This window comes from Hemicordylus capensis, chromosome 2, assembly GCF_027244095.1.
Source record: "Hemicordylus capensis ecotype Gifberg chromosome 2, rHemCap1.1.pri, whole genome shotgun sequence".
Classification (NCBI taxonomy): Eukaryota; Metazoa; Chordata; class Lepidosauria; order Squamata; family Cordylidae; genus Hemicordylus; species Hemicordylus capensis.
The window spans coordinates 269,184,750-269,211,087 of NC_069658.1; the positions used below are offsets into that span (position 1 = coordinate 269,184,750).

Sequence of the window (26,338 nt, forward strand, 5' to 3'; positions counted from 1 at the left end):
TGATCTAGATTTTCTGTAGATGTATTCTGTGCCCCACAAAAGCATATGCCACTTAAAAGCATATTCCACCCTACTGACCCATTTGATACAATAAAAGGTGTTACTTGGATTTCTTCTTGAGGCCTGTGTTTACATGAAATATTTACTGTCTAGAGTTGTGACCAGATTTTGCCCCAAATGTTATTCAATGCAAATTTGAAAGTTCCTCCTCAGGCAAACCTTTGAAGAATTTTGAGGGAAGCTATGTTATATTAACCTGATAATTCTCCTGTAATGGCATTGCAGTTGTGGACCACCCTGCCCCAAGGAGACCCGACAGACACAATTTTATACAATGTTTGATGGTGTGCTCGGCAATTGGTCAGGTACTTCACTTGCCCATTTCAGATGTTTTGTTGAATACACCAGTTATTTTTTAGAAATATGCAGAACGGTACCCTGCTCCCAAGAGAAATTTCATGTGTCTTATAGAAACTCACTTGGTTTCTCCTAAATATTTCAAGGCGGTTAATAAAACAATTTAACAATGTGAACCCATGAAATCTACTCAATAAGAATTGAAATGGAATATAAAATACAAATCTAATTAAAAGTTTTTTGTTTTTTTTAAACCCACACTTTTTCAAAATGTTGGTGCCAGCACTAGATATTTTCTGCTAGACTGAACAATTTCTGCTAGCTGAGCAAAGAGACTCCTTTTAAATGTCTCCCTCCATCAAATGATTAACCTATTTGATACTATGCATTGATGGTGCATTTGATGGTGCAACAATGGTTGTTTAAATTATGGTTTTAATTCTAGTTTATATATTATTGCTTGTTTTTACTATTTAGAGGTATTTTACAGATAAATTATATATGACCAGCAGCAAGGCAATTGGACTCGATAATGACAGCAACGAATGCATCACTGAGAGACCTCAAGGGCAAGTTGAAGACAGATCATCCTGGAGAGAATCTATGTATGTGGTTGCTAAGAATCAACACTGACTTGATGGCACTTAATCAATCAATCAATGATATTTACATTTTTTAGTGTATCACATGCCAGAGAAAAGAATGAAGTTAGGAGGCTATTCCCATGACCTCAGGAAAGTGGGCTAAGGGCAGGCATCCCCAAACTGTGGCCCTCCAGATGTTGCTGAACTACAACTTCCAGCATACCCAGCCACAAAAAATTGTGTATAGGGATGCTGGGAGTTGTAGTTCAGCAACATCTGGAGGGCTGCAGTTTGGGGATGCCTGGCTAAGGGAGTCGAGCCCGCTTTCCTGCGGTCGTGTGCTGCAATGGGAGCCGCACAGCTCCTGGCAGCAAACCGCACTAAGTACCCCTCCCCTTAAACAAGGTTAGCGAAGTGAGCACTCCGCTAACCCCATTTTTGTGATTGTGTGCCACCGTGGCACATCTTCATACCATAGCAACACATGAGTAGACCCCCAACCAGGAGGCAACAACAAGCCTCCCAGTTTCAAGGGTCGCCCCAGAATGCCCCACGCACTTGTGCGGGCATCCTGGGACTTCCAGCAGATGGGTAGCTCCCGATCCTCACCGCCCCTACTGGCTCTATGACGGAGCTGGTCATTGTGTGGGCGGCTGATCAGGCTGCCCAGGGACGGCTCTCCCCGCAGAGCCTGGTTAGGCTCTCCACACTGCTCGTGTGGAGAGCCTCTCTGTGTTATAGTCCCCTGCTAACTGATCAAAGAAGCATCTTTAAAAAGTGGCGATTATCTTTTTTTCACAGGAGGAGAGCAACTGGTCCTGTCCATCCCCAGCAAAGCATCTCTCCACTGGCTGTTGCTGGTGTCTATCATATGTCCCCTTTTTAGATTGTGAGCCCTTTGAGGACAGGAAGCCATTTTATGTATTTATTTATATCTATGTAAACCACTTTGGGAATATTCATCATTTTTGTATTATATACAACATATAAATAGATTCTGGGCAACCAGCTCTTGTGAAGCAGATTACTTGCTAACAATCAGGGCTAATCAGTTCATATTTCCTCAGCAGAAGTTAAGGGATGTTCTCCTGAATGGCAGTTTACATGCAAATGTGGAGTCTGAGTTCCCTGTTCTATGGGAGGGCCAGCTCCAGGTTTCAGTAGGCCCTTGGCCAGAGGCGTATCTAGGGAAAATAGTGCCTAGGGCAAGCACTGAAATTGCACCCCCTGTCCAAACATCTGACACCCATCTTTCAGATAACTTTACCATAATATCAGCTCAAAAATACAAGTCAAGCTTGTTAAACTTTTAATATTTCAAAAACTATTTAGCAGTGGACGTAGCCAGACCATAAAATGCTGGAAAACTACAAATTTCAGTATGCTGGGGCTCATGAAATACCCAAATACTATGTGGAGGTGTACTTGGAAAACGAAACAGAAGTGCCTGTCTAATTCTCTACTATGCATTGTAGCATCACTATTCCAAAGGTTTTAAAAATAAATGGAGAATTTGGCTTTCCCCAGATACTCTGAAAATAATTAAAGGATATGCAGAGCAAACTGTGTCACTGCTTGGAATATATTCTAGTATATATTCTAGTATTTGGAATATATTCTAGTACATTTATTCTTGGAATATATTCTAGTATATATTCTAGTAGCAATAGCAATAGCACTTACATTTATATACCGCTCTATAGCCGGAGCTCTCTACGCGGTTTACAATGATTTAGCATATTGCCCCCAACATTCTGGGTACTCATTTTACTGACCTCGGAAGGATGGAAGGCTGAGTCAACCTTGAGCCCCTGGTCAGGATCGAACTTGCAACCTTCTGGTTACAGGGCGGCAGTTTTACCACTGCGCCACCAGGGGCTCTATTCTATTCTAGTATTTCAGAAAGACAGTTAAAATGAGAGAAAGAGAGCAAGAAACTCCCAGTGGCCTTAATACTAAGGATTTCACACTGATCAAAGACAAACTCACCATTAATAGTCATATTATTAAGACATCACAAATAACTCACTTATCACAAGAAACAAAAGTAAGAGCAAATGAATACAATGGATACAATCCTAGCTCATAAGCTTCAGCTCAGTATTCACAAGCCCTGATTCTCTGCACATAGTGCCAAACTGAATATGTGTACAGTGGCTTATATTATATTAATTTTAAAAAAAATACTTGTAGCCCCTTTGGGGGGCTTCCTAAAGGCTGTGGGGGGGGGCTGCAAAGGTTCCCCCTCCCCCCGCTGGCCTCTTAATTCACCGCCGCAGCCCGTCCTGGGTTGATTTTTGGGCCTGTTTGGGCCTGCAAAGATCGGTGTTGTGGCCATTTTGGAGGCTGCCACACATGCTCAAATGGCCTCTGCGAGGCCTGGCAAGGCCTAAGGCCTCACAGGGACCATTTAAGCATGTGCGGTGGCCATTTTTTTAAAAAATATATTTTTTAAAATGGCAGCCAAAAACAAAATGGCTGCCACGCATGCTCAAATGGCCTTTGTGAGCCCTGGCATGGCCTAGGGCCTCACAGAGGCCATTTGTGCATGCATGCTGGCCATTTTGTTTTTGGTGGCCATTAAAAAAAATAATTTCATTTTTAAAAAATGGTGCCCCCTTCAAGTAGTGCCCAGGGGACGCGCCTCCCTGCCCCACCATAGATACGCCCCTGCCCTTGGCAAATTGCCCTCCATTGTTCCTCTCCTAACTGCCCCCTCTTACAGTTCATGATGGGGGCATACCTTGGCAGGAGGAATGGGAAAGAGAAAGCAACAGTGGAGCAAATCTCTTGGCCAAGAGAGTCACACCACTGCCACTGTACAAAGGCTATGTGCAGAGAGATGGCCTTGAGGATTGGCAGAGTACCCTTCTGAGGGGGCCCTGGGCCCTCAGCTGTTCCCCAACAATGCTGGCCCAGCTGGCACAGCCCTGCCCTGTGGAGCAGGGGGAGAGAAAGGAGTAAGAGAAAGGTGGAAGTTTAACCTGACTGGATGCAGGGGTCCCCACTGCTGTTTTGGAGGACCTGAAGTAGTATTACCAACTGTGTTGCTTGCTTTCAGAGACTATATGCTTCCACTGTGCTCTGCTTGTATATTTGTAAACAAAACAAATATCACAAAGACATCTTAATTCTACATTGGTCTCTCATCTAGAGGAAATTAAACCATATAATGCTGCCCCAGGAGTGTTGCCCAAGGAAGTAGGGAGCATGTAACAATATATATGCAGATAAGATCCACGATAATATCTGGATTTTGTGTTTGGAAGTCCTCCATCAGAAGAAATGAATGCAATTGTAGGACACTATTTCACATTTTCTGAGCTGCATTTGAGGACAGGAGGTAGGGAAAAGAAGTTTTACTCCAAAATGTCTCAGCATAACACTAAGCACCACAGATATCAATGTTGCAAAATCCTATAGGGAAAAGAGTTCCCATAACCATAACAGGATTGATGAGTATTAGCTGGGTAAAGTAATTGATTTCTCTCTTACATGCTTACATTTTTCTGTTTGAGATACGGCTTTTCTGCCCACTCATACCAGCCTTTCCTTCCACCCACCTCCTAACATTCAGCATCTTAGCTATACAGGTTTCAGACTTCAGATAGCACTTGCAAAGACAAGGTTGTGCTTGCCTTCTGTTGATATTAACGTTTTCTGAAATTAGATGAAGTGGGGGGGGGGAATATATTACTTTCTATTTACTTATTTCTTACTACAAAAACACTAAAACAGCAGCTCCTGAAATGTGATCCACGTTTGCTCCAATTTCCAAACTATTTAAAAGCAAGTCAGTCATTAAACCACTTACAGGTAGAAATTGCTTTGTTACCATGGAAATTTTATTTTTGTTTTGGTTATGAAGAAATTCCTGAAAGTGACCTTCAGAAAACATCTCTCATCTGGAGCTATAAGATTTCATTCCTTGTGTTGCAAGAAAGGAGTTCTCTCTCTCTCTCTCTCTCTCTCTCTCTCACACACACACACACACACACACTTAGCTGCTGCTGCTTTGCAATTAATGGTTCTTACGGATGGCTGAGTGGGTGATATAATTAATAGCACTTAAGGCTGGAGTGTGTCAAAATCCACAGCTGATTATGAAAATGTGTATTTGTGCAAGGATTATAGGCAAACAGTCCTAGAGTGCAGTCACAGCCAGATCATACAGATCGATTGCACTTAGTTACAGAGAGCCCCTTGGTGGCTTTGGCATTGTATTGTGGTGCTCTTGGGGTCCTCTACCCCGTTATTTTTCAAAACAGAAACATGCACACCAATCATTCCAGGTGCATGCAGATGTCATGCATGATGGATAGCCCTCCTGCCTCTTTCCCAGACAAGGCACACATCTGAAAAAACTTCAAAAGCTGAGCCTGAGATTGTGAAAATTTGCTAGGCAATATCCAGCCATGCATATTCACATGCATTTTACACAGCACTGCAACATTTACAGTGCAATACTAAGCATATATTCACACAGAAGGAAGGCCCACTTAGTTCCTAATAAGGATGGTTAGGATTGCAGCCAGTGGATTAAAAGCTTTCTGATCCAGGAGTGTAGACAAAAGGGAAGCTTGAGGATCAATTCCTCACTTAAATTACTTTGGAGGAGGAGGAAAGACCCTTTTGGAGAGGGGAGATATGGGTTATTAGGTTTACTGTGGGGGAGGTTTAGTAGAGTAAAGGGGGCCCTCTTCAAATGTTTATGGGAGGATCTGCACCCATTCTGATCCATTATAACAAGTACCCCTGATTAATCAGGATAGCAGCTTTTAAAATGTTATATTTACACAAACCACAAGCAGCAAGCATCATAAGAGCCCCTGGTGGTGCAGTGGTAAAACTGCCGCCCTGTAACCAGAAGGTTGCAAGTTCAATCCTGACCAGGGGCTCAAGGTTGACTCAGCCTTCCATCCTTCCGAGGCCGGTAAAATGAGTACCCAGAATGTTGGGGGCAATATGCTAAATCATTGTAAACTGCTTAGAGAGCTCCGGCTATAGAGCGGTATATAAATCTAAGTGCTATTGCTATTTAAGAGAGTTAGCTCCTCTTCTCTCACACTCAGAAGAGAACACCTTTTTAGGGGTGTGCATGGACCCAAAAATGTGGTTCAGTTCGAATCCAAATCGAATTTGAACCGAACTGCAGTCTGCCAAACCGGTTTGGTCAAACTGACCGGCTGGTCCATTCCGTTCAATTGAACTGGTTCGGGAGTTCAGGTGGCAATCGTTGCAATGGGGAATCTGGTGAGGATTCCCCTTTACAAATAAAAGGGCAGGTGAGCAGCAAGAAAGGTTGTTTAAAGTTCTTACTGGCTCCCTGCCACCCGCAGCACAGCCAAATCTCTGGTCGGATCACTTTTTAAACAAGCCACCTGCACGGCAGTGGCACAGCTCTGGCTGCTGGTCTCTGCACGAGTGGCGGGCAGCCAGTAAGAACCTTACTCACCACTCCCCAACTGCTGGCTACTCCCTGTTTTATGTCAAACTGGTTCACATCGAACCGGGCTTGGTCCAATTTGATGGCGGACCAAACCAGCCTGGTTTGATACAAACTGGTTCAACATTGAATGGTTCATGCACACCCCTACGCCTTTTCCAAAATGCTACAACCCACTGGTACTCTGCCCTAATGCATTATTCTGCTCTGACCAATAGATATTGTCTTCCCCACCAACGTAACACTGTAGTCCACCCACTTGACACTTCTATTTCCCTCCTCCTTCATCCCACATTGTGTCCTGCACCCAGAGTGTTTTTTGACCCTTTATGTCCAAATCATCGTATCAGAACGGAAAAAACTATGCACATTTTACCTGCATTATAATGGAAGCTTGCTGTTTTACAACCAAAAGGTTCAATATTACTTGCAAACAAAAAGTGTAGTAATACAAATGCTTTAGTATTATTTTGAAAATGCAAGCAACATCATCACACCAAGATCTTTACCTTGGTCATGAGGCTTCTGATTCCACAACACTCAGAAAGTGTAGACACACATCTGAAAACAAATGTGCAACTGTAAACATGAACTATCAATTTGCCTTTTAGATTTTTTTTTAAGAGACTACTACTATTATGAATATTTGGACACCAGTCTTCAGCCAAAGTTCTCAAAGTGGTTTACATAGAAAAATAAATAATACGTAAATAAGATGATACCCTGTCCCCAAAGCAGTGGCGGCCCGTGAATGCGCCACTGAGGGCAGGGGCAGCGGGAGGCATCTTTAAGAGTAAATGGTAAGTGGCATCTCTCCAGTGGCTGTTGCTGGTGTCTGCCTTATGTTTCTTTTTAGATTGTGAGCCCTTTGGGGCAGTGGTGGCCCGTGAACCTGGCTTCCACGGAGCCGAACTGCCATCAGCAGCCATGTGAGGCGATTCCCCATCACAGGGGCTGTTGGGCGGGACGCTGCTTCGCCAAACAGTGTTCAGGTGCGGCTGGAGCAGAGGTAAGCACTGAATTCATTTACTCTTAAAGGTCCCTCCTGTCGCCCCCCCCCCCCCGCAGTGGTGTGTTCACAGGCCACCACTGCCCCAAAGGGCTCACAATCTAAAAAGAAACATAAGGCAGACACCAGCAACAGCCACTGGAGGAATGCTTCTAAATAAAGAGAATCACCACTTTAAAAAGGTGCCTCTTTGCTCAGTTAGCAGGCGTTACTTCACATGTTAATTTGAGCAACAGGAACACTGGCTAGGAAGCCTTATGGTTCGATGTATCATAAATTCAACAGCTATATATTTTGGCAAGACTGGAACCAAAAGGCAGCAGGGTTTATATCAAGTTCCAAATGCCTTAAGCTCTCCGTTCCTTATGGCCTGATCCTCTAAGCTGCAGTTCTAAGGTAGCAGCTAATAGGATCTAGTTAACAAAGCAAGCAAAGGATGAGCAGCCAAAGCTCAGTTGCTGGAGGTGACTGGGACCTTCTTTCTTGAAGGTATCAAATTTTGTTGCAAAGAAATTGCATCCTAACCATCAAATTACAACATGTGGTTGCTGGGGGGAAATATAACTCTCCCCCACCCTAGGTACTATATTGCACTTGTGACTGTTGCAGTTGTGTGTTAGTGTTATATTTACAGTATATATTGTAGGACTGTGCAGTTTGGAACAACAGTGCTGTCTGATGGGTGTAGGGAGCTGAGGGACAAGTCTGACCAGAGGCTCCCCCCCACACCAGGTGTTTCTTCGTGTGCATACCCCAAGCCGTGCCCCCTGCTTATGATGCCAGACACAAGAAGGTGGGGACAGTGCAAGAACGGAGCTCTCACAGCCCCAGCAGAGTTTCATTTCCCCTGTCAGTGGTTGGTGGAATCACTGAAAGGCAGCTTCCAGGAAAAGGAACTCCTTTCTTTGGAAGCTCTTTTTCAGCTATTCCAACAACCACTGACGGGGAAATGAAACTCTGCCGGGACTGTGACAGTCCTGTTCTTGGCACTGCCCCTGCCTCTCTATTGCATCAGATTTTTGAAATTTGGCAATCAGTTTGTAATACAGCCTAGCATTATGAGCTGGACAGATTTGTATTCTGAGTCATGTAATTGTGAACTTTGACAACAACAACAACAATATTTATATACCACTTGTCAACCAAAGTTCTCAAAGCATACATAGAAAAATGAATAATACATTAAGAAGATGGTTTCTGTCCCCAAAGGGCTCACAATCTAAAAAGAAACATAAAGCAGATACCAGCAACAGACACTGGAGGGATGCTGTGGTGGGGTTGGATAGGGCCAACACCACCACCACCACTGAGCTCTGCAGAGTTGAAAGCAGCAACTTGCTCTACTGCAGATAAAGCATAAGCCTATTCCATGGGCCTATTTGTCAGAAATCTTCTCCGCTCCACCCCACCTAAATTTGTCCATCAGCATAGGCACTTTGCTCTCTTGCACAACATAGCATGATAAACACATAGCATATAAAAAACAGTCCCCATTTTTGGGCACCCCTGCTAACTGGGCAAAGAGGCACCTTTTAACGTGGTGATTCTCTTTATTTAGCAGGGGGAGAGTAACTGGCCCTATCCACCCCAGCACAGTACCTCCAGTGACTGTTGCTGGTGTCTGTCTTATGTTTCTTTTAGATTGTGAGCCTTTTGAGGAGAGGGATCCACCTTATTTATTTATTATTTCTCTGTGTAAACTGTCCTGAGCCATTTTCAGAAGGGTCGTATAGAAATCGAACAAACAAACAAACAAACAAACAAACAATAAATAATTCCCCCAATAAGTTCTTCTCTGGCTCTAAAATGAGATTCTGCACATATACAAACTGTGAGTTCTCAACTACCCTTTCAACATTTTTCTGTTCCTGTCCTGGATACTAATCACACGTCAGAAAGAGATGGGCTTATTTTTGTGAACACAAAACAAAAGCTGCACCTACAAGCTCAGAGGGAACTCTCAGAAAGTAGAATAGCTCCCCCACCCCCAACACATGTGCAAAGAAAACTTATAAATAGGACCATGATTGTTCTCATCACTAGTCGGTGACAGTTTTGAACTGACAGGTTAATAGGGCTGTGCATTTAGCAATGAAGATATATTTTTACTAACAGGAGTTAAATGAGAAGTTGACACCTCTTTAGAAAGAGGGAGGCTCCACTGATCTTTTAAAAGAGCCCATTCCTTACACTTTCCTCTGTCCAATTCTGTGCAATCATCAAATTAAGGATCACAGGAACTATTCAGCTGAGCCAGATCTCCTAGGACAACATTAATTAAGTTGCATCAATGCATTTCCAAGGTTGTGAAGTATCTCAGTCATTTAGACCCAGTGTCTGTTTTGTAATGCCTGTGTTTGTTTTATGCTGATATCAGGAACTGATGACATATTTTAGTAAGCAGTAATATTCTGTCGTTTTATGTTTTGGGATTGTTTGGGACCCATCTTGAAGGCTACTGTTAGCGGTGAATGAGGCATATAAATACTCTGAACAACAACAACAAAGCAAGTAAGCTAGCCAGCAAGCACATACAAATAGAATAATCCTTCCTGTCCACTCCCCTACTCACATACTACTTTCTTATTTCATGTGAACAAGCTCCATGCCAAAACTGTTGTTAGAGAGACAGGTGGATAGAGGAGGTTTAAAAAGTGGGGATGATGTCAATAGGAACAAAGTAATGGCCATGAATCAGATTCCTTTGGGGCTGAAAATCACTTCATTCTGAGTGGCCCTTATGTGTAAGCCAAACTAATTCTTCAAGCTCCTTCTGTGCAGAAAGGCTGCAGTGTTTAGTGGTACCCAGAATCTGGACAGCCACAAAACACCAGCAATGACAACTTCATTTCTCTCGCTCTGCTGCAGAAGCATGTGAGCATTTGCTATGACTAGTTTCTTTGATTTTGACCTTTCTGCTTGGATTGACAACTTGCTTCACAATATCGATTCCAACTCAAGGGAATTTAGCTCCTCTGAAGGAGATTCTTCTGTCTCTATATTTTCCTAAGTAATTTCAGGCAGAGTCCCCAGGAGAGGATCTTGACCCTTTAGGTGTCTCTGTTTCCATCTTATACAACAGATCTCTAAACTGCCAAGCATAACAAGACCAGTGATGTGTTGAAACTATCCTTGTTTGCACAGTGACATTTTGAAAATGTTTCCTACAATTAAGGCTGGTGCAAAGACTATATTAGCCAGTGCAGAATTCCAAGATCTCACAAAGTGTTGCAACTCCAAAATCTCTCCATCTGGCCATGTGTTCTAGCAGCTGCTTAACAGAACTAGTTAATTATTTGATCTGAGATCTTTTTATCAAATAAAGCCTTTTGTCTCTCTTTGACTTCAAACTAGGGGCGCTTCAGAGATTTGGAGGCAGGGATTCACATGTTTTTGAAGCTTCCCTAACAGCAGGTACAGAACTAGCACAGCTAAAAACATTTTTGCTGACATGCTGCTTATTTATTTGCAAGGGACATTTCAAAAATGGGATCCCCGTATCTGCCGCCTAAAGTAGTACAGTTTGTTACTTTACCATCTCAAGAGTTTTTCCACCTCATTCTGCTGCAAGTGGAGACTAGAACTTCGATACTGACATGCAGTGGCTCCACTCCTGCTTCTGAAGTGTGGGTGCTTATGTGCACAGGGGGAGCAATTTTCACTGATTTCCCCTTCCCCTGGATGTGTTCTGTGCAATGCACAATTATGTCCTTGAGTGACCTTCATTTGCACAGTGCACAGAGTACTTCTGGGAGAAGGGGAGATTGGCAAATATCACTCTCCCATGCATGAGCACCTGTGCTTCAGAAGTGAGAGTGGAGCTACTGCAAGCCTACTGCACATCCTCAGGATTATGATGTCAGCCAATGAGGCTGTTCTCATGTACACCCTAACCCAAGCTAGGGAGGCCCAGTCTGGGTTAGTCTGTGTGTGAGAACTGGGATCAGGCCTGATCTCGGCAGGGCACCATTGCCTAGCCCAGCTTTTCAGCCAGGGTTAAAATGCGAGTGTGGCCTTAACCCCGGTTCCGGGATCATGCGTTCACTTGGACTGCATTCAGTCTGAGTGGACACTGAGATGGGCACCTAGAGCTCCCGTCTCCTGGGGGAGAGTCCCCTAATGCACTGCACTCATTGCAAGGTGCATTGTTGGATATCTGGAGGCCAGGATGCGTAGTCCCGGCCTCTGGAGCTCCGCACTGCATGGCACAACGCAAATAGTCTGGGAGTGTGCTCTGTGTCCACTCCCAGCAACATCTGGTTGCTGATCTGTGTGTGTGTGGGGGGGGAGGTGAGTTGGCCCAGGCTTCCCTCCGCCCCCGCCCGGTCATATGAATAGCCCCAGTAAGTGTGAAACTGCTCATTATGACAGAGATGGAGCCTCATGCCTGCTCAATTGCTCCTCCTTACTTCCCCGCAAACACTCAGTACACTCATCATTTCACTGCGACTTGCCCTATCGTTCTTCCATGTCACTGGATGTCACTTGTGTGGATGGGGAAATTCATTGAGTGAGGATGCCATGTCACACTTTGTGGCTATTCTCACAGCTGCTGGAAAGCGAGCTAAGGGAGCCCAGCTCGCTTTCCAGCAGTCATGAGAACCACTGGGCTCACCCACAAGCTTGGTGGCTAGCCCGCTTAATTTCCCCTCTTCTAAAATGAGGTTAGCATAGCAGAGCGAGCGCTCTGCTAACCTTGTTTTCCTGATCCTGAGTTGCTGTGGTGCCATGCCACGCTGTGGCAACTCACAAGGAAACCCCCCCACCAGGAGGCAACAACAAGCCTGCTGGCATCAGGGGTTTCCCCAGAATGCCCCTCCCACTAATGTGGGACATCCTGGGACTTCCGGAGGCCAGGTGGCCCCCAATTCCCATCACCCCTAACAGCTCTATGATGGAGCCAGTAATGGTGTGGGTGGCCGATCCGGCTGCCCAGGGAGGGCAGAGTGCTCATATGCGGGGAGAGCAGGCCAAGCCTGCTCTCCCCACCAAACCCTCCTCGGCTCTCCACACTGCTCGTGTACTGAGTAGCCCTATGTGGGGAGATGAGAAGAATGAGAAAGAGTGCTGTTATTTTTGGTGACAGTCTTCACATCTGCCTTTCTCTCTTCAGCATAAGGTTCTGCCTTCAGTAGCCAAACTAAAACTTTCTGGCTCGTCTCTGAACACTGCTATGCTGAACGTGGATTAATACAAAACTCAGAATCAGTGTTGGCACAAATTGCACATGCAGGGCTTTGCAGAGGAACCGTTGGGAAAATTAAGTGCTTCTTTATTATATTCAAATGATTCCCCCTCCCCTGTTGCTCATTTTAATGGAAAAGAAAGCAATCTGCAGTTCCTCAAGACCTCCTTGACCTGGACGGTTTGACAAGTGCTGACGCTTGAATGTGTTAATGGGAGGAAGGAGGAATTGCACTAGATATTTTTTTTTTTAAACTGCTTTAATTACCATGTGATTTCTCATTTTGTGAGCTTATTGTCCACAGTGAAAGCTTGTTAAATAAGTGGTACAATTGGCTAGCTAATCCAGGGCTGTTGAGATGACCCTGTAGGGCTAATAACTGTGCAGGAAGATAACTCGCTCTGCGTCAGTTTCAGAGCTTCATGACAGGAATCTCATGAAAGGAGGGCCAGGAGATTAAGTCAAAGAGAGAAGTTGCTGTCACTTTGCGAGGAACAACCAAAAAAAGTCTCCTTCATGCCTTCTGCCATTACTTCGCTCAAAGGTGGCTACAGGTTTCTACAAAAAGTAGCATGGTGTGCTTCCCGCATCCAATACTGAAGACATCTCCATTATCATTGGCAAGCAGCCCCAAAGATTCTACACCATTAGGCATTCTCACAATATTCCTATCTGATGCTTCCACGAGATAGCCCACAAGCACACACCAGCACCCTCCAAGATCCCTCCAAAGCCTACTTGGCTCCTCATCATGCAGACATAGGCAGCAATAAGCTAACACAAACAGCACACACAATCTTTTACTCCTCTATAATAGAGCATTCCTGCACCAAGACCTTACCTTGCTGCCATTACAAAATAACCAATCACCATGGTAATCAGGCATCTGCTATTACTTCTCAATCTCTTTTGTTTTTCAAAAAATGGGAATTAGGGGGAGCTAGATGGAGTACACATAAGATTCTAGGTCAGATGTATCTCAAAACTGGAGATTTCTGTGATGGGGCCTGGTGATGTCCCAAGAATGCCAAGCTATGAAAAATAATGGAGCATTTGGTAGCAGGACAGAGCTCAATAGTAAAAGGGTGTAGGCCAGTAGTGCCCCAAGATGACCTGAGATTAACCTTTGTTGCCCATCTCTGCGGGAAAACAAAAGCAAAAAGCTGGAGAAACATTTTGCCATTTTGGGCAAAATGTCAACCCCAATACATATTGGTCCGGGTCTCATGATCCATGAGACCCAGTTTAGGGTGGTGAGGGAGCCCTGGGTGGCCTCATTGGCCGCCCACACGACTGCCGGCTCCAAGACGGAGCTGGCGGGGGCTGGGGAGTTCGGGGGCCGTGTGGCCCCCGAAAGCCCCAGTATGCCCTGCGTGAGCACGCAGGGCATACTGGGGAGACCCTCAGAACTGGGAGGTGGCTTTTCGCCTCCCCTCGGGGGTCTACTCATGAGTAGGCATGCTGCAAAGCCGCACCGCAGCTACTCACAATCTAAAAAACCAGGTTTGTGGAGCGCTCGCTCCGCAAACCTGGTTTTGGGGCAGGGGTTTTCGAGCGGGTTACCCGCTCCAGAACCACCAGGCTTGCAGCCGAGCCTGGTGGTTCTGACGATCAGGAAAAATCGGGCTAGGCTTTCCTAGCCCGATTTTTCCCAATCGTGGGAATAGCCCCATTGTCTGATGTCTACACAACTGATTACTTATAATGAGATCAGATAAACTATCTGAGATATAAGTATTAGGGATGTGCAATTCGATCCACAGCGAATTGGGGCTGATTTGCAGATTCAACTATGAATCAAATTGCCCCTTAAATGAAGGGGCTGATTCAAGGTCGAATCGGATCAACCCCATTTAGACACAAATTGATTCATGCAGTTTGTGTGGCCATTTTAGCAGGCTTTCCTCCCTTGCTGATTGATTTTCGGGCACTGGCTTCTGATTGGCTTGAGAACTCCTTGCTTCTTGGATGGCTTGTTGTCATTAAAATCAAGTGTTGGCATGGGTAATTGTGCCCCCATCACCTGGGGGGAGTGAGTGAGGGGAACACTTTTTTTCAAAATTAATTTTGAAAATGTATTTTCAAAATGTAATTTCAAAATGTATTCGAAGGGAATGGTAGGCAGAGAGAGAGCCCTTATGCAAGAAGAGGATACATCAGGAGGACAGGAGGAAGGAAGGAGGAAAGAAGGACTGAGTTTGTGGTTTTCTTTTCTCAGCACTAATTATATCTTTGCTGCTATAAGTGTTTTGCTGGATCTCAGATTGATAAAGGGGAACAAAAAAGGTGGGAATTTCAAAATGTATTCAAAGGGACTTGGAGGCAGAGGGAGCCATTACATCAGGAAAAGCAAGGAGGTTTGATTTTGTGGTTTTCTTTATTCAGCACAGAGTACAATGCTTTGCTATCACTTGCTGATATAACTATCTGGTGTTGTTGGATCTCAGATTGACAAAGGCAGAACTTGGGTGCCTGTCTGCATTCCTTGAGCTGTGGTTTCATCTGTTTATGAGAAGGTGTTGTGGTGAGAAATGTGGCAGCTCTCTGTGCGTTATTTCTTGTTGATTGCTGTGATGAGCTCCATGTCTGGCCTTGAGACTAGCTTGTGCTTCACTCATTGCTTTGGTCTGCTCTGCATTCCACATTGCAAGGCGTACTCACTCAGTCAAAATGTGACTGAAGACGTTCTGTAATTGAGCTTATGGCTGTGCTTGCTGGTTGCTAAGGGTGCTGCTGTGCTGTGGCAGCTGTTGCAAGTAGGACGGAGTCACAATTGTGTGTGAGAGAGCAACATGCCAGTGATGTTACTGCAGCGCAGGCACTGTGGCTAGCAGTGGATTCTCGATCAATGGTTATTTTTTGGCCATCTTTGTACTGTGTGTATTTGGCAAAATGTGTTGTTCAGTGTTAGTAGTGACTGTGTGTGCTGCTTCTATTCTGCAGTCTTGTTTTCCAAGGAAGGTGTGCATAGTGCACTCTGCTTGTTTTGCCCATAGGAAAAATTGGGGAACTTGAATCACCCCATTGTTCCCCATGGGTAGGTTCTAGGGACACCAAAGTGATTTGGGTGGTACAGCATGATGGGTGCTACCTAGCAACCAAGCAAGAAAAGAAATGGGCAAGTGGGTGATTTGTATTTTTTTTTAAAAAACCGATTACCCCATAGGATCCTATTTAGGAAAGTTTTAAAAAAAATTAAATCACCCTCTTGCACATTTCTTTTGTGGGTTGGGTGGTAGGTAGCACCCACCATGCCCTATCACCCAACCCACTTTGGTACCCTAAGACCTACCCATGGGGAACAAAGGGGTGATTTGGGTTCCCCATTGTTCCCTATGGGCGAATAGAGAATTTTTTGCACATTTTTGATTTGATTCATCGAACTGGCCAGCAATGATTTGAATCAAATCGCAAAAATCAATGTGTGCACACTCCAAGTAAGTATTGTCTCATCAAAATATGCAAGCCTGTTCCACTGAAATCTGCCATGGTTTAGGTGATGCAAGGTGATCCCCTGATAACTGAGCAAAGAGGCACCTTTTAAACTGGCAACATATTTAGCAGGGAGAGAGTAACTGTCCCTATCCACCCCCCGGAACAGTGTTTTTTTTTCCAGTGACTGCTGCTGGCATCTATCTTGCACATTTAAAAAATAGGTTGTGAGCCCTTTGGGCACAGAGAATCGTGTTATTCTTATTTCATCTTTGCACTCATACAAAGCATTCTTGGGCCTAGTTCAGACACCGGGTGTCCTCCACACAATTTGTCCCATACGTGATAATGCCTATACCTAGAGCCAGTTCTATGTATAAAGTGTTTGGGTATGCTTAGCATACCCAAACATTTCCCCTAACCATTTACATTTCCCCTAATCATCACTTAGCTTTTCCAGAAGTGTCCTCTTCCTCCACTCCAGTAGCCTGCTCATCACTTGAAAAGGAGCAGAAAGGAGCATGTGTATTGAGGTCAGTAAAGTACTAGCCTAAAGTGAGTCCACAGAGAACCTGAAGACCAGCACTCTGCCCCAATCTGCTTCTTTGAAGTAGTGATGGCAAGGAGGAGGGGCAATGGTGGACAGGCAGGTGCAGGCTGGATTACCAGATGTCGTTGACTACATCTCCCAGAATCCCCAGCTGCAATGGCCTTTGGCTGGGGATTCTGGGAATTGTAGTCAACAACATCTGGGAATCCCTGTTAGAGGGAACACTGGTCCAAGCCCCCACTTCACTCAGTATCTGAGGTGGTATAACAAGGCAATGCTTGCCTCTCGTATTGTGCCTTGCCAAGCCAAATAATTCCCAGTGGTGTGTCCCACTCTTTGCCAGCAGCACCCCCTTCCCCTTTTTTCCAGCAGCATGCAACACTCCCCTCCATTTACAGTGTCTTCTGTAGCAGTGCACTACTACTGTTGCTGCTCTTCCCCCTCCCACTCCTGCTTCCTGGATTTTATAAAGGCCAGTGCGAATTCTGTGTTATATCACTATGGAATTTCTCTTGCCTGGCTTAATCCCATTGCATCCTATAACACAAACACATGCATTATGAGTAGATGGAAATTGAGCAATGGTGTGCAAAGAAAAAGAGGCTGATGAAGAGGGTTCAATAAACTGAATAAAATGTGCTAATGATGCCAAATAGGCTCAGAAAACACTGCCAATTTGTTGTGACAGGAGAACAGGTAAGCGGCTTGCAGAATTTAACCAAAGAAATCTCCTAAATTGGGCTGTCAAAACTGAGCCACACCAATTATACACCGATATCCTCCTTGCTTCTTTTGGCTGCTTTGAAGAAGAAATATGAAATGGTTAGAAGTTACAGAGAAATGAAAGAGTGCCTGAGCAGCCTATGGGGGCGGGACAAGTCATTACAGTTCTGTCCATCTCGCTGGATCACAGATGGGTCTCCAAGGGGCATTCCATCTCTGGGGGTAGGTCTGCCCTCTGGGACCTTGAAGAGGAGATGAAAAAGATTCACTTTTCAGTAGCACTACTGAGGAACTCCCCCTCCTTTTAAATTATTTTCCAAGGTCAAAGATTTGAGCTTTTCAGCAGGTCTGCTCTAAGTGCTATTTCATTTAAAATGTAACATTTCCCCCCCTTAAATAAAGAGTTAAAATATGTATTTCAGAGAGAGAATCCCATTCACGGAATGTCTGCATCAGTGTGCCTTCCTTTCGTTCTGGGATAATGTCCACATGGAAGAATGGTTTGTGATGTCATCACCTGGGGAAATATGTGGGTGTGTTTTGAGTCAGGGCTTCCAATAACCAGCCAGGCTCCACCAGTGCCTGTATGCCTCCTGCACCACCTGGACTGCATTTTCTCCACATCGTGCAAACAGGGCTGCTTGCAAGTGTGCTATCTAAGCTGCAGGACAAGGCCTGCTGCCTGACTAAACGCTCAGTCAGCTGACCCACAAGGACCAATTCAGATCCACACCAAGTCCTGAGGCTGTGGCCATCAGGCTGAACAACTTGCCTTGCCAAGCTAAGCTTCGGCTTCCTCGCTGTGGCATGCTTCTGGCCTTTCTAATCTTTACTCCCTGCTTATGAAGCCTGACCTCTCGCCTGTCTTAGATGATGCTACCTGCCTCTGGTCCAAGGACAGGTGACTCCTCAGGAGCCACTTGTCAACATCTGGCCTTCCTAGCATGCCCCCCCCACCTCACAGAGGATTGTGCCCCTAGGCCCAGGGCTATGAGGTGTATTGGGAAATCCATCTCTATTCTAGCCCTTCTAATCTTTAGTTGCTGCTTTTCGAATTTGATCCCTGCCCGCCCTGAATGACTTGTCTCTGGCCCCAGCAGTTTCCCTGTGACATGGAAACCTGACCGTTTGAGATCTGAACAAACCAAGCTGCCTTTTAGTCAGATAACTGGTCCAGCTAGCTCAGAATGATCTATACTGACTGGCTTCAGTTCTCCAGGGTTTCAGAAAGTTGCCTTTCCCCAGTGCTCAAGTTTTATAAATAGTAAGTGAAGATCAGAAAGGCCAGAAACATGCCACAATGTGGGGGAATGAAGAGCTGCTCTGGGGTGGAGAGCCAGTCTTGGAGTGGAGGCCTTGGACTTGTGGCAGTAAGCAAGGCTTGTCCCCTTTGCTAAGCAGGGTTTGCCATGGTTTGCATTTGGAAGGGTGACTACATGCAAGCCCTATCTACAGTAAGATATTCCCCTTAGGGTGTAGGGCCATAGCTCAGTGGTAGAGCATCTGCTTTGCGTGCAGAAGAAGGCCCTGGGTTCAATCCCTGGTATCTCCTGGTAGGCTTGGGAAAGACTCTCACTTGAATCCCTGGAGAAGCTGCTGACAGTCAGTGTAGGCAATAATGAATTAAATTGACCAATGGTCTGACTTGGCATATAAGGCAGCCCTCTATGTTCTTATGCCCTACTTGGAGATGCCAGATGTTGATCCTGAAATCTGCTCCCTGCAAAATGTGTGTTTTACCATGGAGGTATAGCCCCATCGCCAAGGGTCTGGCCCCTAACAGATCTTGACACATAGATCTTTAATTTCCTCAATCGGAAACTCTAATGATCCAGCTGTAAGGACTGGACCACAGCCCAGTTAAGAAGATGAACTACTTCAATATTAGTAGTTCACTTTTATTCACTTCAATGGGTAAGAGCCTGAGTATTTAACTGGGTTCTGGCTTGGATTGCAAAGAAAACACTTCTTCTTGATAGTATTTCAGTAGAAGGCCAAAGAAAGACTTGGAACAGTTCCTCAATCTAATTTTAAAGGTTTGTAGATACAGATATCTGTGTGAATGGAGCTTATACATTAAAATTTAAGCTAACCGAATGTGTAACTATCATGCTTGCCTTTTCTAAATTGATGCATGCAAGCAGTTGCCTAGATTTACAGCTTTTCAGCCTTTGCGAAAGCTGAGAGGCCTGTCCGCAGGCTATCCTATCCCCCACTGCCTTTGCTCATCTCCATTTCAAGATGTCTTCCTTAAATAAGAGGCTAGAAATTAACAGCCACATCATATAGGAAATTCCATGATGCAGTTAGCAAGGAGAGTCAGGAAATCTCTAGCTGGAGTCTTCCATTCTCCTGGAAAAAAGGTCTTTTCCCATTATGGATCGACTGTACGGACATGTGTCTCTGCAGCATACCAAAGGACAACCACTGTGTCCTGTGCCTCATTCCCAGTCCCTTAGCAGAGGGGAATAAGACCTTGGCACAAATGAATTCTTCCTTTGCTACTGGCTTAAAGCCTCTATGCTGGATCCTCTGAGCTGCTGCCTCAGAACAGCAACTCATAGGATCAGTCTGCAAAATTCTAGGGATTATAACAAGAGCATTAGAAGAGATGTGCCACATAAATAAAAGATGTATGTCCCTCCTCCTCTCTGTTTTGGAATGGTTACCTATGGTTTCAAAGAAAATACTTCTTGAGGCTAGCTGCTTCTGCTGCCATTTCCTCCTCAGTTCTCCACTTGCTGGGGGATTCCTCTTCTTCTTCTTCTTTGTCATGACGCTGAAGCTGGATAGGGGAGGAAATAGTTGAAAACTGGGTTAATCATTGCTACCTGGACACTTCTGTTCTAGGATATTTGCATGCAAGGGAAAATGAGAGTGGCCAATGAAGGGAGAAGCTGATTGGCAGGATGGACAAAAGGAAGCAGTCCTTCACACCCTGCATAATTAATTCCTGGAATTTGCTGCCATGAAATCTGGTGATGACCACTAGCCTAAATGGTTTTAGGGGTGGATTAGAAGCATTAATGAAGTACAAGCCAACCTATGGCTACTAGTCGTGGTGGCTATATGTTGTAAATTCCCCTACAGAAACAAACCCAAAATTTCAAAGTATGGGAAGCAATTTGGATGAGAATTTTGGAAGCTTCCCTATTTATGGCACAATCAATGCATGCACAGTTATAAAGCAACCAGCAGGAACCTAGGGGGAACTGTTTTCCAGGAGAAGCCTGTTCTTTTAGTAAGCCCCCCTCCCCCCGATCCCATTCCAGGCTTTAGCTAACAGTAAAGGTTGAATGCGGTCAATCTTAGGGTTGCCATATGGAAAAGAGGACAGGTCTCTGGTTGAGAGAGGCACAGAAGAGAGAATTTCAGCAGGTACAACAAGGTTCATGCAGGGGAAAGAAAAGTTGCACCTGCTGAAATTCCATCTTTTATGCATCTCTTAAAGGTATAGGAGGCCAGTCCTCTTTTCCATATGACAACCCTAAAAACTGGAACAGATTTATGAGAACTTAGAATAAGAGAAATGAACAGGGAAACCATGATCAAAAGAGCACATTTTAGTTCAGTATGTTGTATATCTGTTTTCATTATCAACATGGTTTGTTTATTTATTTAGCATATTTTTATACCGCCCAAAATGCAAGTTCTCTTTGCTGTTTGATCTTATTGTGGTTCATGCCATTGGTATCCAAAGGTGAGGTAGGAAACAAATAAATAAATTAAGAGCAAATTGGAAGTCAAGTCTTGGGCAGACAAACCCCTGGAAGATATTAGAGACCACTTCCTGAATGATGAGCTTTCATTTAAAAACTAAATCTCTAGCCCACGCTTGTAGTGATAGGAGGGAAAGTGTGCAGACAGTATCCCACCCAATTGCTCCCAATGGAGTAATACAATCAAATTACCTTAAACATATCAGGCTACCTGTATGGATGTTCTGGCTCTTCTGCAGTGACTCTCTGAACCCTCACCACATTTCTGGCTATTATGGGCCTGCTGTCTAATTGCAATGGCTTGTTCTTCAAATAGGCAGCTCCTCACACACAGGGCAACAGCATTTCGGGGCTGTGTCATGAATATGCATGGGGCAGTGGATCTGATCAATATATTAATGTTTTGCCTATGACAGGACTGCCCAGTGACTTTTCCATATGTTGAAAGGTCCCACAATACACCTGCCACACATAGCCATGGCCAACTCCTGGGGTTGCCAGATGTGATTGAAGCTATTCCTCGATTCCCCCTCCCACCCCAATTGTTTCCATTATTTTTTAAAATCATATCAAGCCATTAAAACCTCCAGGATTGCTTTCAATAGGTCATCTGGATGCTGATTCTTGGAGACTCCAGGCCAATGCTGGAAGGTTGGAAACCCTGCTAACCCTATATCAGAGGTGGCAGAAATTTAATACATTTTTGAAGAGTGAGTTTCTCACTGTAAAGACACACACACACACACACACACACACAGTCCTTCATTTGAAGGTGTTATACAACCATATTGTGCTTTCCTCAGGGACTGCAGCAACAACTGCAACAACAAAAGTATGCCATTCTGCAGCACTGTTTTAATAAAATAACATGAAACCCAGCTGTCAGCTTTGTTGGCTACTTCACACTGGGAGACATGGGTGAGGAGGAAAGGAATCCTTTTTTCACAAACAGAAATATTCAAAGAGCCTCACTGTTTACAAGTGATCAAAAGTGACAGTCAGCGCTTATTGGTGGAAGAGCATTTTCTGCTCGAGGTGAAAGAGGAGGGTAATTTATCAGGAAGCCCAAGAAGTCAGACATCAGTAATGATCTGCTTGAAGAAGGGCAAATCTTAGAAAGAATGCATTTATATTTGTACTGCAAGGCAAGGAGATGTAGTAGCTGGATTTAAAAAAAAAATCTCTCTCTTGGCACTCACAGATTGCTGAGCAGACAGTGTGTAATTTTAACTGAAGATTCTTAGAACTGTGTAACATCCATTACATCTAGACTGGAGAGCTGTATGGTTTTAAGTTTTAATTAATTCATAAGACAACACTGCAAGGTTCTCTTCTCACGGTTACGATTTCTTTGCAGATTTTAGAATATGGTTATATTAATTTGCTTTCGATCATGCAAAAAGGCTGCCCTCTGAACAATATTGTTAGTTCCCCCCCCCACACACACACACCCCAGAACCTTCCTGTGCGATGAACCAGAGACCATAATAGTTGTGTCTTTTCAAGGTCCAGTATTTCCTCCACTCAATCAAATATATCTCTTGGGCCAAGGAGTTTCTATTTTCTATTGGCTCAACCTGGTTTCAAAGCATTCATTCTTTCTTGTTTATTTGGTTCCCTGAATGCTTGTCTGCCCATCTCTTGATATAAATATAGATTCTGTCACATTCTAATGTGTCCAAGAAACAAAATTCAGACTGGGGCAATAAAGGTGAAGAAACAGTTCTACACAGGTACATAGGAACATAGGAAGCTGCCATATACTGAGTCAGACCATTGGTCTATCTAGCTCAGTATTGTCTTCACAGACTGACAGTGGCTTCTCCAAGGTTGCAGGCAGGAATCTCTCTCAGCCCTATCTTGGAGAAGCCAGGGAGGGAACTTTGAACCTTCTGCTCTTCCCAGAGCGGTTCCATCCCCTGAGGGGAATATCTTACAGTGCTTATACTTCTTGCTTCCATTTCATATGCAACCAGGGTGGACCCTGCTTAGCTATGGGGACAAGTCATGCTTGCTACCACAAGACCAGCTCTCCTCTCAAGGTAGGATCCTTGAAGTAGGCAAGTTGACTCCCACCATCCATCCTAGTGATGACAGGGATTTAACTAACTTATCATAAACCTCAGTTCCAGCATATAATGATTTATGAAGCCCTATCTAGACCAGAACCTTGGCATGGTGGTTGTGGGCCAAGCAGAGTACGGCCAGGTCAATTCTGTGCTCCTAGTGAAATTCTGGTTTGATCCACCATCCTATATAATAAGATACTTGGTGTCTGCATCCATGTCTTTTTTGGGTGTTCTGCGCATGCGTGGTGCGCGTGCGCAGAACACAGCGAGGGAGACACGGACGCAGGCGCCGGCTGCCATGTTGGCTGGGTGGTGGAGAAGCGGCGGGCCGAGGAGAAGTGGCCACCGCCGACGCCAGGCGGGGGGAGGAGCTGCGGCAGACTGAGGAGAAGCAGCCGCTGGGCGGCAGCGGCAGGGACAAGCGGCCGCCAACGCCGGACGGACGGGCAAAGCGAGGAGGCGGCGGGGGAAGCCGGGCGAGACGGCAGCGGCCCCGGATGGTGCCGGCCCTGGCCAGAGGGGGCGGTGGGCCCGGGCGGGAGGAGGCGGCAGGGGAGGGTGGAGAAGGCTACTAGCGCCCGTTAATTTAACGGGCTGAAATATACTAGTATCATCATAAAGCTTCTGAGAGCAGACATGTTCATAGTCACTAATTGCAATCTAGCAGATGGTGGAAAAGTAATGTGTCTGTTTCACCATAAGTTCATGTCTATCCGGATCAAACCTAACACCTCCTCTTGACAAGCTAAAATGACCTCTCTCCTATCTTATTTTAATTTGATATGGTGACTGTTAGAGCACTTTTACAACTCTTCCCTTGTAAACAAAAAGAAAAATTATGCAGGTTTAGCTAAGGCTTTATTCAGAAGCAACTCCATTTTTGTTCTCCTCCTTTCCCTCCTTTTTCTTTCTGACTCCACCCCATTGGGACAAACGTCCAAACAACAAAACTACAGGTGAAACTCGGAAAATTAGAATATCGTGCAAAAGTCCATTAATTTCAGTAATGCAAATTAAAAGGTGAAACTGATATATGAGACAGATGCATTACATGCAAAGCGAGATAAGTCAAGCCTTAATTTGTTATAATTGTGATGATCATGGCGTACAGCTCATGAAAACCCCAAATCCACAATCTCAGAAAATTAGAATATTACATGGAACCAAGAAGACAAGGATTGAAGAATAGAACAATATCGGACCTCTGAAAAGTATACAGTGTACTGTGCTTGACTGGCCAGCAAACTCGCCTGACCTGACCCCATAGAGAATCTATGGGGCATTGCCAAGAGAAGGATGAGAGACATGAGACTAAACAATGCAGAATTGCTGAAGGCCGCTAATGAAGCATCCTGGTCTTCCATAATACCTCATCAGTGCCACAGGCTGATAGCATCCATGCCACGCTGCATTGAGGCAGTAATTGCTGCAAAAGGGGCCCAAACCAAGTACTGAATACATATGCATGCTTATACTTTTCAGAGGTCCGATATTGTTCTATTCTTCAATCCTTGTCTTCTTGGTTCCATGTAATATTCTAATTTTCTGAGATTGTGGATTTGGGGTTTTCATGAGCTATACGCCATGATCATCACAATTATAACAAATTAAGGCTTGACTTATCTCGCTTTGCATGTAATGCGTCTGTCTCATATATCAGTTTCACCTTTTAATTTGCATTACTGAAATTAATGGACTTTTGCACGATATTCTAATTTTCCGAGTTTCACCTGTAGGGTTGCCAAAACTAGGATGGTGGAAAAAGTGAATATCCATAGCCAAAAAAGTGGAAATAGATGATGCTTTTCACCAAACAAGTCTCCAAAAAGGCTCCACTTTGCATAAAATTGGCACATGTTTATTGGTATAATTTATGCATAGTTTGAGAAAAATTCGATAATTTGAGAGAAAATACAGCTCACCACTGTGAAGCTAATGACCAGGTGAGCTGTATGTTTGCTGTCTGGGTGGGGAGTTCTCAAGGCCCCTGCTTCTTAACCGTAAATTCATCTGGTTAGGTTTACCACACACACTGTCTTCTTCTCCACGCCACCCCCTCCCCCCCAGCTGAGCCAGGCTCTTTGCATGCTGGTGCGGTGGTGCATGTACAGTCTTCCACTCGCTTACTGTTCTTTACGACTAGGAACATTTATATACGGCTTTTCAACAGAAGGTTTCACAGAGGTTTTCATAGAAAAATAAATAAGAAGATGCTCCCTTGTCCCCAAAGGGCTCACAATCTAAAAAGTAAAACAAGGTACTGTAATACCACCAGCCATTGAAGGAATGCTGTGCTGGGGTTGGATAGGGCCAGTTGCTCTCCCCATGATAAATAGAAGAGATGCACCACTTTAAAAGGTGCCCTTTTACTCAGCAGGATTAGCTGCTAATTGAGTGAAGCTGATTAGGTAACTGCTAACTTCTCACTGCCACCACCACCACATGAAAGAAGCAAGCTGCACCTGCTGGGTCCACCTATCCGTGCTCCTGCATCACGTGGCTCTGCAACCTGCCACTGAAGCAGAACCTCCCCTCTGGCTTCCCCATTGGATGGATGGTCAGTAGGAAGAGGAAGGGGACAGAGGAGGAGAAGCTGCTCATGAGAGCAAAGTGCTCCGAATGAACAAAATGTCCCAGCAGCTTCCCAGAACTTCAGACACAACACATGCAAAAAAGTTATTTGGTCCCCAAAATATTTTCTATTCCTCCAAATGCAAAAAAAGTCATTTGGTCCCCAAAATAGTTGCATGTCCTCTATTAAAGTCCCTAGTTGGCAACCCTAATACAAAACACAAAAGATTACTAGATAGAATACAACAAGCACTTATCTGCACCTTGGAGGGCTGCAAGATTACATTTTATACAGCTCAGAAGTGCTCTTACCCCTGGAGTTCTGTGCAGAAGTCCAGGCCCCCCCCACCCGCTAGGGCCCCCCCAAATCCTCTTTAGTCAATGGTGCAGTTGTTGTGCGGAGCGTGACTGTGATCTTAGCCAGGCGGCTGGGCATGACCTCTACTCTTGAGAGGCAGAGTGGGGAGTAGGCGGGTGGGAAATATGTGGGATGGGAATATGTTAAGTTGTGTGTTGAAATGTTTCTGCTAAGGCATATTTGCATAAATAGACCTGTTCTATATTCTTACATTCTTCTGAGTTCAGTTGCTCTTTGTGCCCTCAAGAAACCACATGTTAAAAATACTGCAGGTGTCATGGTATGTAGGGAAGTGCGGACCAGTCCGGCGGTCTGGAGGTTCGGGATCAAACCTA

The 26,338-nt window shown here is 44.7% G+C and overlaps 1 protein-coding gene across 1 annotated transcript in view; it reads right to left on the reverse strand.

Annotated features, from left to right (window-relative positions):
* The window catches only part of LOC128345635 (bis(5'-adenosyl)-triphosphatase-like), a gene marked incomplete at its 5' end in the record, with an annotated part of 348,887 nt that overhangs the window by 9,337 nt on the left and 313,212 nt on the right, over positions 1-26,338 (reverse strand). The window contains one exon of the mRNA XM_053297885.1: positions 19,956-20,071. Coding sequence (XP_053153860.1) covers positions 19,964-20,071 — 108 coding nt within the window. The remainder of the gene's footprint in view (positions 1-19,955; positions 20,072-26,338) is intronic.